Genomic DNA, 18,885 nt, shown 5'->3' on the forward strand with positions numbered 1-18,885 from the left:
AAGACTTCAAGTAACTCCACCAACATTAAGACCGCTTTGTCGACATGCAGAGTCTCAAAGCTTTGGAATGCGCCTATAATAGAAAGATGAAGCAGAGAGGTCACATCATCTAGGGTGATGGTCACCTCTCCAACAGGAGGATGGAAACTGCTAGTTTTCTTATGCCACCTCTCCACAAAAGCGAATATAAGTTCCCGATCACAAGTGTCCACTGAACATGCGATCAAAGAACTTAATCCTGTGACAGCGACTAGCCCTTGACTTTCAGGAGCAGGCCTCCCAAATTTCTGAACCTTCCTTCCGTGGAAGAATAGCTTCAATTCAGGACGTTCCTGCAAAAAAAATTAAATGATTCGACAACGTATAAAAATAATAATTTAAATTATGACAAATTTAAATAATAACAAATACTTAGCAAAAAATTTAATTCAAAATTTTAAATAGCTCTCCATTCCATACGTTGACTGCAACATGGTCGCCATAGCCAGTCAACACGATGGGTCATGCGGCCCACCTAGAAATCCCTCAGCATCATCAACAGCTTCTTCAGCATGTGCATGTAAGTCTTCAGTCATGTCAGGAGCATCCTCTTCGAAGGGTCGGCAAGTGTACCGATCCGCACAAATAGTATATAAAACGGTAAGACTGAGTATCGTATCCACAGGAAATTTGTTTCACCTAGACTATGTATATTCAGTATGTAAACACCTTTTAACTTTGAAATGAAGTAAATATTGACTGGTGAAATAAATTTTCTGCAATATTAAACTACTTAGACTAAAGTAAAATACTCAAAGACATAAAATGTGACAAATATCAAGATAAAAGTGTTGGGGAGTTTCCTACTGAATTTCTCTTGTCGTATAAAAGGGTTTTTCTCTATTTAACGTTATCCTAGTGTTCTTACAACAAGAAAATACTCAAACCATGATTCCTCACATGAATGAGCCTAACTCTCTTAGATTTTGTTCTTGATTCCTCAACAAACTCGTTCTAAAAGAGTTGCACTAAGCATGCAATGTAAAATATACTAGATTACTGCATTTTATTCCTAGACACACAGATTTCTAGCTTGCTCTATCAAGTTCTAAGGTTTTAAAGAATTTTCCAACACTAAAAAGCCTAACTAAACACAGAAATGGGTGATCAAGCCACATGCATGTAAAATAAATGTAGATAGGAGCAAAGAACACCAAAAAAGAACATTAAATAGATAGTTAGAACATTACATCAAGAGATTCAGTAGTTTACTCCCCAACAAAGAAGTTCTAGCCTTCCATTACAAGCAAAGCTTCAAAATCACAAGGAAAGAAAATATTTTTGGTGAAAGAAAATGGAAAAAGATGAAGGAGAATGTCTTCTCCAGCCTCTCAGCCCTTCTTCTCTCTATTTTTCACGTGGTAGATAGCTTGCTAGACTGTGGTTGAGGTGGGTGACCTAGAATGTGGTTGTGGTGATGCCCTTTTGGTTTTCCGTCAATCTCAATGTTTTAAAGGCTCTTGGACTTCTCAGCACACGAAGGCTCGCTCAGCGAGCATGTCTCGCTAAGCGAGAGTAAGTGAAAATCCGCTAAGCGAGCTTGGGCGCGCTAAGCGCGAGAAGAGACAATGTCCTCGCTGGGCGGGCTGGCTGCGCGCTGAGCGTGTAGATCTCTGACTTATCCTTTTCTAGGGTTTCCCATCCGCTAAGTGAGCTGGTTGCCTCGCTAAGTGAATGAAGCTCGCTTAGTCAATCTGCCTCGCTAAGCGAGTTCATCAGCAGCTTTTTGCACCTTCTCTTCTTTGGCCTACAAACTGAGTTGAATTCAACATTAGGTCACAAGAAATGGAGTTTTTACTCTACAAAATCACACAAGAAAGAAAATATATACAATTTCCACAAAAAGAACCATAAATTGGAGGCACATTGTTATTTTCTTGCAAACTTTCAATTCAATAATAACTCATGAATAACATCTAACACATCCTTAGCAATAGGGGCAGTTTCTCGTTGCCTACGTACGGATGTTGTAGGTCTTTGCCGCTGGGGAACATCATCTGAATGATGATGATCCTCTCTTCCCAGGGCTCTACCTATAATCCTGCTTAAGGCACGACCTAACTCTCTAGTTCTAACCATAATCTGCAAATTGACACACATGCATTTTTTGGTTGAATTCAATATTTACTATTAAAATAAACATAAACAACTACAAAATTTATAACTACATATAATATATGACTATTTTTCATTGAATAATATACGACTATTTTTCATTGAAATAAAATAACACCATTTATAATTATTTCATAACACCATATATGACTACATAATTAAAACACAAAATTCATAAATAAAATAACAACTACATAATTAAATAATATATGACTATTTTTCATTGAAATAAAATAAACATAAACAACTACAAAATTCATATATTTACTATTAAAATTTATAACTATTTGATAACACCATGCAATCATACATATTATTTTTGAAAACATAAACAATACATATTTTTAAAACAAAACTAACAAATAAACTACCTATATAAAAACATTTTTCAAAACATAAATACCTATTTTTAATTTTTTTTATTTGAATTAAAAAAGGTCATACGGATCAAGTTGATCCGTATGCGTTATACGAATCATATAACAGTTACGGATCATGTTGATCCGTACAAACGCACAAAAGGAAAAATGAAAACGCAACCATTAACGGAAACACGAAGCTTACCTCGATGGTGGAATAGTAAAACGGAGCTGCAGGTCCTCAATGCCGACAACGAACCACCCAATGTGCGGCAAACGAACCTCTAAGGAAAGGAAATGGCGCTAGGAGGAGAAGAAGCTCGAACGGCAGTGCAAAAACAACCAAACGGCACAGGGAAGAGGGAGGTACGAAATGCGTGAACAGTGCTAGGTATACAGGTTTTAAATTTTAAGTGAAGGACATTTTCGCCCATTCACTTAAAATATTGGGTGCACCAGCAATAATGCTGGATGCACCTAGCAACATCCAACAGAAAAGGAGCAATTTGATCCCTAAAACTTGACCCTCTTTTATTACAGAAAGGATGATCTAGAATATCGAAAGGTAGTGTTAATATTACAGCAAGTAAAACGACAAAAAGAAAAACAGTCTGAAAAGTAAATCTAACAACTAAAACTTAGATAAAGCTTCCTGCACCCTATAAAAATCAAGCAACACTCCCTTTTACATTTCAGTTGGACTTTCTGAAATATAAATGGGGTGTTACTTGATTTTATAGGTGTATATTGGCAGAAACACCCCTAAAACTCTTACATTTTGAAAGCCTTTTCCAAATTGGCCCATGGCCTGTCACTCATTCCTTTTGGTCCACTAAATATGATCCGTTATTGCAAATGATGTGTTGAGTTGTAGGCCCAATAAAATTAACTCATCAAGAACGAAATAGCTACATCCATATATTGTTCATATATTGAAGAGTAACATTGATCAACATTTTTAAAACGAATTTATCAATTTGAGTAGTGGATAGGTTTAATTGACGTGTTGTAATTAAAAGTTTAAGTAAAGTTAGGAACAACTCAAGCTCGACTTCACTCAATAAGAATTGATTTGACTTAAAATTTGATTTGAATTTAATACGACTTTTTTTTTAAACTCGAACTCTATTTAATTCAAGTTTACGAACCACTCAGTTCACTAGCTCAATTCTATTTAAATTATAATTATTTTTATTTATTTATTTCATTTAAAATAATAAAAAATATGAAACTAATTTAAAATTTAATTTAATAATATAAAATATATTATTCAATATATATTGAGTCAAACTATACATAACTCAAATAAGTTCAACTCACTTATAATACAAAGCTCAGTTTTTAACATGAATTATGAATGTATAAATAATTTTGATTTATACGAAAGGGATATCAAATAATTTTGTATTAATGTAAATTTTTATATATATGAAATGAACTTTGAATCTATATATAGGTTTTGAGAAAATGTTATTCAATTGAAAGTTATTAAATGGCATAATAATAGGTAAAAATTATACAGGATACTTTGATCTCACCCTTAACAAAAAAAATACTAACGAGTGAATTCTTCACTTTAAATACCCTAAAATAACGTGATCTATTCATGCTTGCCTAAGCTACAGTACATATAATCTATAAAAGATGATAAGTTTCACCATGAAAAGATTTTTTTTTCCATCAAGAATAAGACCGAAGCTTAAATGATTGGCACAGAGCAGGTGAAAAGAAAATGTGAAACAGAATGCACAATATTTGGACAATATGCATTCACAGATCACATTTCACAAAAGAGAAATAAAGACAGCCCATGATAAAAACTCATGCTCATTTCAATGTCGTGGAGCTATTGAAAGCTCCACAAAAGTTCCACGTTTCCTTGGCATATTGTGAAAAGTGTGGTAACCAATATGACTCGTATGTGCTCTATCAAGGCACAAGGATAGCCTAACAAATTGACATATTCTCTTTTTGAGGAATAGACAAAAGAGTCAAGAGAACAGTGCCCATAACTCTCTTTCTTTGTTAAGATCAAATCATCAGAGTGGGAGAGACAGTCTGATACTACATAAGACAAATTCATCAAATGGCTTCCACTTGATCACAAAAAAAATCCCAAGAAAAAGAGTGCACATGAAACCATGATATGAAATCAGAGACACGTGTTCATTCCTGCTTACTTGTGATGCCACCCTATCATTTTCCTTGCTCAAAAGGGCATTATCTATCTCACCACAGAATGTTTGTTTGAAAAGTCATCTCCTAAACAGTTAATATACAATAATTCTCCTCTAAACTATTCAATCAACTTAATCAGAAGGAAATTGTGTCGCTTAATCTCTCATCTCTTTTTTGACACTCCTATGGAGTACTCGTAAGTGAAGTAAAAGAAAAAAAAAAAAAAAGAAGAAAAAGAAACTAATGCTTGCATCCCTCGAGTTTAACATAATTATACACCATAACATAATACAATGCATCTTTCCCTTAATGTACACATTTTCTATTCTTTTATATTATCGTATGAAATAAGGAGTTCAAAAGGAGGGGGTGAATATCATGCATAACTAAATCTTAAGACATGTTTTTTTTTTATTAATTTAGAATATCCCCTAACTAAAACTAGAGAGACTTGATAATTCATTTTCCTTAAAGTATTGAAATTTATTTTAGGTGTTAGTTTTTTTTTCAATAGATGTTTTTACATATACATAGACTTGATAATCAAACCTTTAATCACAATTATCACATACTTAAATACCATCATTATCCGTCAAATATCACACTGTGCTATCTTAAGATATTGTTTGTGTACAGAAAAAAGAAAGAAAAAACAAAAGAAATTAATAATATTGAAATACAGCAAAAACCCATTTCAAGCTCTAATTAGCAAATCCACTTTGCATCATGGATCGAAATTCTTCAAAATCCACAAACCCATCTCCATTCTTATCAACCCCTTTTATCATACGCTTGCACTCTCTAAGACTACAATTATCACACCCTAGATTGATCAGAACTCTCTGCAGTTCCTTGGCTGAAATCAGGCCATTCTTGTCAGTGTCAAAGATAAGAAAAGCATCCATGAGGTAACCACCATCATGCTCCATGCCACTTCCAAATTTCTCTTCTTTTTCTTCTTCCATACCATTCATGACAATCATGAACTCATCCAAGTCCACAAACCCATCTCTATTGAAGTCCAACACTTTCACCATGCCTTCAGCTTCCTTGACAGCAGTGCACTTGTTGTATCCAAGGCTTGAGAGCAATTCACTGAGCTCATTGATTGAGATCTTCCCATCCCCATTAGTGTCAATAAGCTTGAAAACTTGATGAAACTGAGTGGAGAGCTTCATGTGAAGGAAAGAAGAGGTTGACAGGTCAGAACTTGAAGAGAATAATTTTATGTTGGATTGTCTTCTCTTGCAGCATGCACCCATCATCTCCTTGATTCTTGGTTTGTTGAGGAAGAATTTGGTCTTCCTATGAAGAAAGGTGAAGCAAGTAGCGAAAGGTTCCAACATAATTAAGGGAGATTGAGAATAAGAACTTTGTTGAGCACGCATGTAGCTTTATCTATGACATACCATTTACCAAGAGGTCTCAATTGAGAAAAGTGTCTGAGTTGTTATAAATTCTCTGGTACCTTGATTTATACAGATAAAAAAAAATCTATGCCATGCACTTTTGTCACCTTGTAAATTGTAATAATTCTCCAAGTTTTGTTCCGATGTGATCTCAACTCTCGAGGCACTTTGCAAATGGGTGAACCCTTTCTGAGGCAAAACCCTGGCTCTTCGTATTATTCTCTTCTCTTTCTTCTTTGTGTCAGCTGATTATGAAATTCAGTTGGTTAAATCATACACAAACAAATAGATAAGGATGTATTTGAAGAGACTGATTCATTTTGGATTTGATTAAGGTCTTAATTGGTGGCTGGTGTAGAAAAGTCATAAAATATCTCCTATACTATGTGCTACCAATTAACTTTCGCTTTCACAGGCCTACAATTATTGTTATCTATATCTTGTGATCTCCGCAGGACTGCATCGATGAAATTGACAAGGCAATTCTCTTTGGTGACTGTGTATTTGGATTTTGTGTGAACAAAAGACAATCCTCCTTTCTGAGGAACTCGTGTTCCATTACCAATCCTTGTAAAGGCCTTTTTATATAATATCCTACCTTGTAACAAGATTGGATAGCATGACACATTAATAATTTTATACTAGCATTTACTTCACGTATTGGACACTTAACTACGTCAAATTTTAATTTCTTTAATTACTTTTTTATCCCTGTAGTTGTAATTAACTTGTACATAAAATTAATTTTAAATTAGTTTAACTTATGGAAGAAACTTATTTCATATTTCCTTATTTTCTACTCCTATAAAGTTTATCCAAACATAAACTAGTAGACCCTAAGTAAGACTAACCCTTTACAACCAGAAAAATAAATACCACAGAACAAGAAAATCCCGATAGACTAATCTTTACAGGACATAATGCTGCAAAACTAATTCTTTTAAAAAGAAAATTGAGTAATAGATAAAAATACAACATTGAGCCTCATGGTTATACATATCAATTCTGACCGGAAAAGCTAGCTTCTAAAATACAAAACTTAGGAAGGTGTAGCTATAAGACAAAATCACTACCAACTTTTCATACACTCCGTCATAGTATATTATTGACAAGTAATCCAAGGCAAAGGAGAGAGGAGAAAATTATGAACAAAAAGATTTAAGCAAAAAAAAAAAAAAAAAAAAAAAAATCCTACATCTCAAAATGCAGGGTTAATCTTTTACCCAAATTATCAACATGACTGTAGCAAAACAGGACCAACTGATAAACTAAGCATATCGCTGAGAGCAACCTGGAGATCCTTTGACCCATGTTCACAACGTACCAAGCTGGAGATGAGAGGGAAGAAATGAGACAGGTTCTTCTCAAAAGAAGTATCTCCCAAACTACAAATAGCCTGAATAGTAGCCACAATGAGAGGCGATCGTGCTGCCAATTCTCTCCTCTTCCCAGTGCCTAAGGGAATTGACCAATGTTGCTGTCTACCATGAGAAGATTCAGATTTTTGTCCAAAACCTGCAACTTCAATATAAAACTCCAAAACCTCCTGACAAAGCCGAATGAGATGCAATTCAACCTCATCCGCCTCGTAACTAGGAGGCTTGTCAATGACAAGGTTTTGTAAAAATGTAAGGCAGGTCTGGTACGATTCATTCTCAAGGCGTAACAGTGGAGGGTCTTGCATTTGGGTCACAGAACCAAATTCTTGAAGCTTTGATCGTAATATAGTATTGCCGTTAATCTGGTGCGCGTGTACTGCTACATCGTGCAAAGCATCAAACAGGACTAGCGTGGCTTTTGCTGAAAGGTGAGTTCGATACATGTTATAGATCTCCATCACCGCCTGCAAATTTCAGGAAGAGAGTTTAACATCACTTTTCAACATCACGTGCACCTATTTTGACTGGGAAGCATAAGAGTGAACACCAATGCAAGAATACACGTTGAAATGAGGTGCTGAATAGGAAAAGCACGTCTGCTCCCATCAAGGGCATATTTTTACTATTATCCACCATTTGAGTAGTGCTAAAATAATAAGAATCTAACATAACAATAATAATAAAGGATCTTAATCAAGCAGAGTGTTTAACTTTCCGAATAAACTAAATGCCACAGGCGACAGGCCACAGCTACATTTCTGGGTTCCTTCATAATTTCTTTCTATAGGACATTCTAACATATTTTGGAGGAACAGAATATAAAATTACCTGAATCAATAAAAGCTGAACAGCAGCTCGGCATTTTGCATCAGTTAAATGAGCATAAAGACGACGAATCCTCATGGTTTCTAAATTATCTGGGGAGCCAGACTCGGCAGGATCTCTATCATCTTCAGCTGTTGAAGCATGCTCGTAATTTCTAGTGAAGTTCTCACTTTCAACAAACAAAAATTTAGGAAGTGTTGCATTTGCTGCTTCTTTTACTGAGAAAACCACTTCCAACCACTTTTCATCAGAAAACAGCTCCCCAGCATTACTCATCAAACGAATAAAGGCAGCAATACCAATGCCAGCAAGGCTTTGATGAGGACGCTTTATAAAGCTAACCAGGAGCATCAGCACCTTTCTTAAAAGTGGATTGACAGTGTCATAAAAGTTAACAAAAAGATCTACAACCAACTGGAGAGCCAATGTGCATGTCTCGTAAAGCCAAGCATCTTGATCAAGCTCACCATCAGCCTCTACTTCATTGACCGGTGAACTACTCCCTGAAGGATCAATAGAATGTCGAACATAATCGAATATAGGAAATAGGATAGACTCAAATACTCTTTCCCATAAAGGTAGTGAAAAGAGATGCCCATGGTTACGTAAGGTTTCAAACAGGACTTCCAACGCACTCTTCCTAATCTCAGGTCTTGGGTCGAAGCTAAGCTCAGATAAACCTGCAGAAAGTTGACAAATAAGTACATGTACATTTGCAACACACTAAGCTTCTTAAGACATGGAGCAAGATGGTAGCAAAAGAAACACTAATCATTTGAAAAAGTTAAGAAACATAAATTCACAACTTTTTCCTGAATATTCAATATTCATGTCTAGATAAAGTTTATATAATCTCTTCACCTGCCAATAAAGGAAACCAGAAATAGAGATGATCATCCTTGTCAGTCACCTCTCCATTATCTTTTTTCCCCTCCTTTCTTGTTTGAGGTGAAGATGAAGAAATCTTTCCAGTAACTTCCTTATCCTTATTTCTTGATGATGAGCCAAGGTCTCCTGCAGCTAGTTTTGTAGCACAGAACCGAAGAAAAGCAATGGCATTTAGGCTAATCTCTTTATTGAATCTACTATTGGTGAATGCAATTAGGCAATTCACACAGTCTGTGAAGGTTGTGGTTTCAGTCTCAGTGATGTATGGAAAGTAATCTCGAATAATCTTCTCCATAATTTCAAAAGCCAAGAGTACAATGTTTTTGTGGTCATCATAAGCTGCTGCTGTGAATACCTGAAATCAGGTCTATGAGCAATAAGTAGAGGAGGAGAAAAAAATCCACAAACATTAGCATTAATTGAAGCTCTCTATAGACAATAGGAGTTTATCAGCTCTACCATGAACATACTCTTCCATCCTGATTTGACATTGTTGACACGAGACAGAACCATTTGAGAGACACATCTGATAATTAGTTCTCTAATTTCAACAGCACTACTCTTTCGCATAACAATAACAAAAGGCTTCATAAATTCATTTTGAAAATTATAATTGGCCAGCTCTTCCCGCTCCAGAAATTTCATTGACAACTGACGCAAGGAATCCATTGCAAAAATTGCAATTGAAAGGTTTGCCAAACAGCCAATAGTTACAAAGAAATCAGAGAGAACATGCCAGATGCTTGACCACACAAGCCTGATGCGGTTCATATTATAGTGCCTGTTACATAATAATCGTGTCAGACAATAGGTAGCAGCATATAAACATCAATCAATGATGCAACATAATCATATGCTTGATGCTCTGCCCAAACATTTGTTTTACAAATGAATTACACTTCCCCACCTTGATCCTTGGGCACACTTGTAATGTTCTTCTCTTCAATAAAATTAAGCACTTTATCCCTTGTCTTACCATTTGAACCAAAACTGGGGAGTTAAAAGAAACAGGTGACCTCTTCACATGCCAACATCATGATATTTTACCGGAGTTGAACAGAAAAAAGAGTTCAATTCAACAATTTCCTCAGACTACAAAGAAGTGAGCACGAGAGTTGGGAATTTAGAAAGGGCAAGGGCAATCAACCAAAAAGGAGAAAAACAGTGTGTCAAAATGTTCAATTTATAAACAAGGTAAATATTGTCAAGTGCTATTAAGTGTGTGTCTTTTGTAATAATCCCCAACCAATGAACCCCAAGAACCATGAGGAAAAAGAAAAAGTCAGAGGGAAGGCAAAAAGAGGTAGCTTGTTTGAAGTAGTAGGTGAGTAATACATACGCAATCTCAACCATCTTTGTAAGGCTGAAAACACGTGGATCAGATGGAGACCTCAATTCCTCCATGGAGACCTTGCATAGAGCCTTAACAAAATCTATTATGGCCTCACTGTTCAACTTCTGACTCCGAGTGAATATGCGATTCATTTCAGAGCTTCCAACTTGTTCCAACATATTTAAATTAGAGACTAGATTGTTCACCTGCTCTGATGTGACACCAGAACCATTACTGCCAATTCCAGCACTATCATATGAACCCCGCATCAAAGTAGCAGCTGCATACTGCATCCTCCCAGGTCCCTTCTTCAAAACCGGAAGAATGGTTGATTTTGCTGGCTTTGTTTTTTCTAAATCATTCTGAGGAAAGGAAAAGAATGTGGCATCTGGTGGAGCCCCCTCCCCAAGAAGATGTAGATGCTCAAACCGGGAAACACAAGTCAAGATACGTTCCCAAGCTTCTTGTAAGTAATTTCCATCCTCATCAGCAATAACAACTATTGCCTAGTAATAAACAGATGACACGTTCAGTCATATAATATAATCAACAAAAACTGAATATTGAGTTCAGGTACCAGGAACACATTACCCAATACTTAAAATAGATCCAACAAATAATTACTATCATATGCCTTCAGATATTGTTCCAAGAATCATTTTCAGCAAATGTAGCAAAACTCCACAAAAACACGACATTAATTTTGTAATTATCATATTTGTAGAAGAAGGGAAGTCCAAACTAATTTTGTTTATATTTGTATGCATGTAGCAATGAAAGCACTTGTAGAGAGTATAGCTTTGGATAGGATAAAAACATCCATTAAAGGAAAAAAGTATATGTGAACTTGAAATGATAAAGCATGCCATGGGAATGCAATAATACACAAAAAATGAAGCATTTTGAAAGGAGGCATTAACACTATGAGTAGGAAGTAACATAACACAGAATAAGAATTGCTAATTGATAATCACTTCAGCTTATATGCTGTTCATAAGCCAGGTAGAAGAGAAGTTAAATTATACTAACCTTAATTGCATCAACATTTTTCTGCTTAATATCTGCTGGTGAATGTAGTGAGGTAAACTTTGCTAATGAAGTCACAAAAGCATCTCTATGAGTCTTCATCGACATTACAGAAGTAACGTGAATAGCATAGCGGAAGCCTTCAAGACACAGGGATATTACAACCTCATCATCACTTTGATCAAGAGGAACACTGAAGGCTGCCAACATCGGTGCCCAACACACCTCAATCATGAATCTCAGGATTACAACATCTGTTGCTGCATAATAGATTGACCTGCAAATGGCAAGCAAATGAATATCAAGAAAATAAAAAATCTAGGAACTATTTTTCTTTATTTTTTAACAAATCACTTAAAAACTGCAAACGGACATGGATATTAAAGAAATCTAGGAACTATTTTTCTATAATTGGCATTAAAATATTAAAGAAAAAGAAAGGGGGGGGGGGACTAGTGTGAAATTTTTAGATCAGCACACATCACACTTCAAACGGGACATGGATCATGTACAAAGCAGATAAATAATAGTAGATATGGTAGGATCTATAAACAGGATGAAGTCAACAGAAGATTCTTCTTGCCAAAAACAACATCAGGTAAAATGTTTTGCTCAACCTGAGAAAAGAATTTGGAAAGGAAATTATCACTTCTAGAGAATGGAAAAAATACATACTCCGTTTTGCGAGCTTTTTCTTTGAACTGTTCTTGCATATGACGGATAAGATCATCACTGGTCTCCATATTCTCTTCCCCACGTTTACGGATCACAATATTCAATATACTATCCAAGCCTAAAAGTCTATTAGGGTTCACAGTCTGTTTTTGTTGAGGAGCCGCATCATTTTCTTTCATTTTGATCTCATTTCTAGATATTCTCTCAAACAAGGACCTCAAGTATTCCTCTGGCAAATCTTTTCCATCATCAATGCCACGATTGTTTCTTATGAAATCATCAGCAGACATCTGCATAACTCAACAACCAAAAAGAAAATAAGCCATCATGTCTGACATAATTATTTGTACATCAATTTACAGAACTATAGGATTGTGAGCACACCTTATTCTTCACCATAGGATTGTGAGCATCTGTATTGAGCATTATAACAGAATAGGCAAGGACATATGCTGTGTCAGCACTAGAAAAGGCCTTTGGATTACATTTGCAATAACGTTCAGCAAACTTTTCCATGATCCTATCAATTTTCTGCGCCTCACCAGGCAGTCTGAATCCTTGAAGAAAGACCCTGATTGCCTCATCAAACTCCATCCCTTGAAAGTTAAAAGAATCCACATAGGCATGCATTACCTTCAAGGATAACTCTTCCCTTTCTCCCAGATAATCACCAATCAAAGTCTTGTTCAACCCAGATGCATCTTTAAGAAAAGCAGCTATTTCCTCTGGTGAATCACCCACCTTGTTGGCATTGATGAGAAACTCAATTCCTTTCTTAGGCTTCCTATTAAAAAGTGATATACCTTCCTGCCATACACTAGCATTAGATTCATTGGTAAAAAGCTAGAGCAAAGATATACTTTATTCTCAAAACCTTGTTCATTTGTTTACCTGGAGTTCCAGTTTATAAGCCCGGCGTTGCTCAATAGTTGAAACATCAGATGCATCATTGGAGACTTCCAATTGGGAGTCAGATCCATCAACAGGGTCTTCTCCATTCCCATTTACCATGGTAAAACCTCCACTTTCAGGGCTATTATCTGTTGCTTCAACTTTCTTAGCTGAATGAGGCTCAGCAATGCGCAATTGTTTGTTCATCCAGTCTCCCATTGATTTTAGAACGGAAACCAAGCTTTTCATGGCCTCAAGTTTTAGTGTTGCTTCTTGAGGTGGCAAAAGTGTGGTCGTTACACCAGGAGGGACACCTTGAGCAGTTTTAAGAAGTCCATTGACCATCCTAGGAGGAATATAACAATTAGAAATAACTATAAAGAGTATATTAAGTGACGATCAAGATAACCTCAGCCACACTAGCATGAATGGTGTATGAAAAACACTCCAACAAAATGAAGATGCTATTAAACTTGAGATCCATATTCTAAACATGAAATTGCACATATTATTTATACAGTAAATCAAATAAAATATCTATAAACAATTAAATAAAATAATAGCACACCTCTCAAATATATTTGATGAATTGACATCACAGTCATAGTTGATAAATATGTCAACCAATATCTGTGAATCAACACAAAGCTTATCCAGAAATCGAAGCACTATAATCTTCTGCTGAAAATTAGGTTGAGAAACATTCTCTAGGACCCTGAGAACAATCATAGGGAAAAAAACTCCAATTTCTGCCTTCAATCCAGCTCTAAATCTTGACACCAGACTGATGAAAATGGAGCATGACAGCTGAAACACAATCAAAAGAGTTGAAGCACTGTTCTTCAACAAGGATAAACATAAGTACTGCTTGATGGCGCCTAAAAACCTGCTCATCCACAACCAAATTTAACCATCAGGACTATTTTTGTCATCTGGAAAAATTATGAAGTAAAAAAAAAATATAGTGTCAAGTGGTGTATAGAACAAAGAAAATGTTAATTTGCATTAATGATGAGGGACAAAAGGTCATATGTTAAATTCAAGAGATAAACACAAAATAAATAAATAAAATTAAAGTAATAGTCCATACAAAAAAAATATAATAGCAGAAGATGAGGCACATTCAATTCATAAACAGCGGGTTAACATAATTTAATCAATTTACTCTTCTTGCTCCTGCTGAATCAGTTATGGAGGACAGAAGCCAGAAGGGGTATTCAAACTTGTGACTGGCACAACTAAAAATGTTAAACTAAATTATTAAAAATAATACAAGATCAAAATTAATATTTTGTGCATCCAATTATTTATTTAATTTTAGAGGTAGCTTCAAATAGGAATACCTTGCTAAGGCATAGGACTTTCATGACCATGTTAGCCTAGGAATAATTCTTAAGATGCCAGAAATTCAAAAAATAAGTCATGCATAGCATAATTTATTGTGAAGGGAAACAAAGTTGTGTAACTTTGTTGTTATAATTTGCAAGAAACTGTTAGGTACAGAAGAAACAAAAATAACCAGAAGCTAGTATGCAGAGTAGGTATTTCAAGTGGATCCTAAATTTCTAATAGAAAATGCTCTTCCTACTTTATATGTTAAATAACCACAAATACCCAGGAAAGACAAACAAATCATGATTAACAGATATATTAACTGCTTATCTACAGTAGATGGGAGCGGGGGGGATTACATTGTCAGTGACAGTGCATGCTAATTGCATCTACCTTAAAGTTCTGAAAATTCCAGATTGCAGGTTCCCAAAGGCACAATGGGCAGGGAAAGGAACAACAAAATAAAAACAATTTCATCTATATCCAGGAATAGCATAAAATTGATAAGTCAAGATTAGAACAAGCTTTTACTACAAGAATGACATTGGTATTCACTCCCATCAAGATTGAAAAACTCCAAGAGTGAATACTGGAAGGAATTCTTCTTTAATCCTAATATAATGGAAAAAGAAAGCCAAAAATTGAACAAATATTTTCAACATGGAAAAGGGACCTTGAGTATTGTAGTTGCATTGGGATTCAGGTATCAGATTATAACCTCTAAAGTAAGGAGGGGAAGATGCAGAAAAGATCAAGATGTCAACAGCATCAAAGAGCACACTGCACATACAACGACCAAATTATTTTAAATTTTAAAATGGGCAATGGCCACTGCCCTTATAATGACTATATCAATCAGCTTTATTTTATAAGTTGGGTATCCACCAAACATAATATTTTTCAGACCTAAATTAGCTCTCAGAGGTGATGTTCCAGTCTAGTAGAAACCATATAATATCCTGCTCAAAGGAATTGCTGAGACTAGACTGGTTGTAAAGATAAAAATATTCTAGGACTTGTGATGCTAATCTAACAATCCCCAACAAGAAATTCCCAGACACATCATTATGACATTGACATGTTTCTCTTTAGATTATCTAATAGATAACTTTATGTGTGTGTGCGTAATTCAATTTATTATTATTTCTGCATCTGTTAACACCAACATAGTTAAATTCATTCTTACTCTGGCAAAAATGGTTTTTATAGGAAGATTTACTTTACAAAATCTGCCACTAGATGGAAAGTAACTTCCAGCATATCAAGCCTGAAATGTTTTACATTGATCCAAGATTTCTTTTTACTCTGTCACCTTGTATTAATATTAAGGCATAAACTGATTCCAAAGAAAGTGACATATTCATGATGCCTAGGTATATCTCAATGATCAGATTGGCTAAAATCATTATCTACAAGGACAGGATGTAACATGTAAGTAAGCTAATTCTTACATCAGAACTGCTTAATAGTATGAATTGATTATGTATGAAATACGTACACAAAATCACTACCGCATGTATCTTGATATACCTTACTTAAATCTACTTTGGGTGAGTATAAGTATTGTTATAGTGCATGTTTGGAAAGCCGGTGAGCAGCCTCCAAAATTACGTTCATGTGTAAAACTAAACATGTTTAACTTAGAAACTAACATCTTCTTGTCATCTAACAGCAAAACTAAAATAACACAAATCTTCTCCCTAACTGGCAACAATACTAAAGTGTAAACTTCAACCTAAAGAGGAAGATAAGTAAAAATGTGATACCTCACACTAGTCCTGAACACAGCACCAGCATTCTCCAGCAAAATCTTCAGTAACTCCAGAGCCACAATCTTCCCCTTCATCAGCTGCGGGTCCCCCAAGGCTTCCTTCGGCGGCGTCTTCATTGAAAGCTTACAGAGCGCCCTAAACACCAAGAAAGCATCCCTCCTCAACTTGTTCCCAATCTGAACCTCGAAATCATCGTCCCTCTCCACCACTTCCCCATCCACAAGCTCCCCCTTCCTTCCTTCCAACGCCGTCTTATACATACTAATCTCCCAATACTTCGCATCCAACATGTCCTTATCAGTGGAATCCAACAAATCAGTAGGGTTCGTAGTCTCAACCGTGGTAGTCTCAAACGCACCGTCGTGTCCACCTAATAAACTAACCTTCCCACTCGGCGTCGTAGGGTTCAAAACGCCGTCAATGTCCTGCATTATCTTCGTTATGAAACCCTGCACGTACTGCGTCATCGAAATGTCCACGTCGGATTTCTCCACTGGCTCCATCAATTCCGCCACCACAATTGGCTGAATCGGAACGGTGGAGGAATCGGCTTCCATTCTCCGGAACACGATCACCAAAATCTGAATCAACGACGCCTTCGCCGTTGTTTGATTCACAATGTTTTTGCTGACCAAATATATGTCGTAGCACGTTCGCACTATTAGGAGCAACGAATCGCCGTGGATTCGCAGAGAAATCGACGTCACAGCGGAGAGTAAGGTTTTGAGGACGAGCAATTCCATCGCATCGTCGCCGAAATCGTGGCATTTGCAAACCGATTCGATTAGGCTGGAGAGGAGCTTGGCCTCCGGCGCCGCGGCGCCGGAGGCCGGGTCCGCCTCGCCGCGGAGGTAGCCGTGCGCGATGAGCTTCTGGATGGCGTCGACGGCGGGATCGGCGATCTTGAGGACGCCGGAGACGGCGGCATTGATGAGCGGCGCGAGGATGGACTCCGACTCCGCGAGCGAGAATTCCACCGGACCGCCATCCTGGAGCGGGCCGGGGACGGCGGTTTCCGGTTCGGTATCCGAAGGAGATCCCGGCGGCGGCGGCGCTTGCTGGTGGCTGAGGCTCTCGATCACCGATTTGCACTCGTGCGCGAGCTTCGCGTGCTTCCGCCACGACGCGTTCTTGACGATCTTCTCGAGCGCGGGAACCACGACCTGACTCAGCCGGGAATCGGCTTCCGAAGAAGCCATTCCCGAGTTCGGAGCGAGTTGCGACTCGGCGACGCCACGGAGAGTGAGATCTTCGGGGGGAAATTAAATGCAGCCGCGTCTACGCTAGTATCGTGGTGCCATGTGCTGCGAGAGCGTGTTGACTCGGTGAATGTTTCGCTGAGTTGAGAAAGGGAAGAGAACGAGTTAGTGAGCAAGGTTTTGAGACCGAGAAGGATCTGAATTGCAGAGAAGGTTGCTGGAGTTTTGAGTTTTCTGAGATCGCGTTTTCGGGTTTTGGCACGTTGCTCTCACTTTGAACGTGAATTGACGCAAGAGCCCCTGCATTAGTTGTGCAGTCACAACGTTGCTGGATGTAATAACGTAGGGTAGTTACGGGTTTTTAAAGTGTTGCCGATCGCCGGAGAAGTGGACAAGCTTTTTAATTATTGTTCTTCTTTTCTTTTTTTCATAAGGATAATATTTTATATTAGACTTTCATATTCATTACTTAAAAAAAAATCATTACACTCTCTGTCTAAAAAGATTTATTATTATCAATCAATTGAAAATATAATTTTTAAGAACATGATTATAAAAAGTAATTAATTTTTCTCTAGAAAAATTAAAATAATAATTATTTTGAGAAATTTTTTTTCTTACATTATAATTATTACATACGAAGGAAGTAATAAATTTATTGGTTAATGGTATTTTAATTTCTAATGTATTTTTAATAGGATTTTCAATATTTAATTATTAATTATTTAATTGACATTGATTAATATCTAAATAAGTTATTTTGACAGTTGTATTTATTTTGTGGGGTACAGATTAAACATGAAAGTTTTGGTTCTTATTGGTGATGATTGTCTCAATCCATTGTGTTAAAACTTGAGGGTCACAACATGGCACTTTTATTTTATTTTGTCATTAAAGCAGACATTTGTGGGCTACTCTATCATTTTTCATAATTATTTCCTTCATGGTACGTAGAGACTGAAGAATATCAATAAAAAAAATGTTTAAGTGGTCCACACCACACTTTGTGGGAATAATCACTATATAGTGTGTAAAAAAAAAACAGTCACTATATAGTCATTAAACTAAAATTGGGTTTATCTATATTGTTTTATGACTTCTGACTATTTGACAGTGGACATTATGGAAGGGTTTGACTTTTAGCCAAAACTAATTTGATACTTTGATCAAACTAAAATTTTGAAAAAGAATATTACTAATATATTTTATAACAAAGTCTTTCAAGATATTATTATTAAATTCAAATCAGTTTTTATGATTAAAAAATTGGATTACCATCAAACACATACATCAATTAATGTCATTTTATTTAATTATTTTAATTTAACTAGTGATTTATAGAAAGATCAACAAACAGAGTCAATCCAGTTTGGGCCTAGAAAACCCAATCTAACCTAAACAGCGGGTAGGAATTTGCAGACACAAATCCATCCAAGTATACTTTCGATTAGTTCAGGTTGCAGGT

The 18,885-nt window shown here is 36.3% G+C and overlaps 2 protein-coding genes across 2 annotated transcripts; both read right to left on the reverse strand.

The window, feature by feature from the left end:
* Nucleotides 1–5,276: 5,276 nt before the first annotated feature.
* LOC100778642 (calmodulin) lies at nucleotides 5,277–6,079 on the reverse strand. The gene has a single exon (XM_003521585.5). It carries the CDS (start codon nucleotides 6,077–6,079, stop codon nucleotides 5,393–5,395), a length of 687 nt encoding a protein of 228 aa, XP_003521633.1. The 3' UTR covers nucleotides 5,277–5,392.
* On the reverse strand, nucleotides 5,277–17,722 carry LOC100783833 (brefeldin A-inhibited guanine nucleotide-exchange protein 2). Its single transcript, XM_003521595.5, has 11 exons — nucleotides 16,216–17,722; nucleotides 13,686–14,003; nucleotides 13,118–13,463; nucleotides 12,611–13,033; nucleotides 12,227–12,516; nucleotides 11,555–11,828; nucleotides 10,532–11,031; nucleotides 9,652–9,973; nucleotides 9,166–9,547; nucleotides 8,308–8,984; nucleotides 5,277–7,943 (listed from the first exon to the last, which is right to left on the reverse strand). The coding sequence occupies exons 1-11, from the start codon at nucleotides 17,418–17,420 to the stop codon at nucleotides 7,332–7,334; spliced, it is 5,349 nt and encodes a 1,782-aa protein (XP_003521643.1). The 5' UTR covers nucleotides 17,421–17,722; the 3' UTR covers nucleotides 5,277–7,331.
* Nucleotides 17,723–18,885: the final 1,163 nt, after the last annotated feature.

Source organism: Glycine max, chromosome 3, assembly GCF_000004515.6.
Source record: "Glycine max cultivar Williams 82 chromosome 3, Glycine_max_v4.0, whole genome shotgun sequence".
In the NCBI taxonomy this organism is placed as follows: Eukaryota; Viridiplantae; Streptophyta; class Magnoliopsida; order Fabales; family Fabaceae; genus Glycine; species Glycine max.

Excerpts from the sequence above, each read along its gene's own strand:
- LOC100778642 (XM_003521585.5), bottom strand. The coding sequence starts at position 6,079 with ATGCGTGCTCAACAAAGTTCTTATTCTCAATCTCCCTTAATTATGTTG.
- LOC100783833 (XM_003521595.5), bottom strand. The coding sequence starts at position 17,420 with ATGGCTTCTTCGGAAGCCGATTCCCGGCTGAGTCAGGTCGTGGTTCCC. Across the intron at positions 13,464-13,685 it reads TCATCAAATATATTTGAGAG|GATGGTCAATGGACTTCTTA; the intron begins GTGTGCTATTAT and ends TATTCCTCCTAG. Across the intron at positions 12,517-12,610 it reads ATCCTATGGTGAAGAATAAG|ATGTCTGCTGATGATTTCAT; the intron begins GTGTGCTCACAA and ends TGAGTTATGCAG.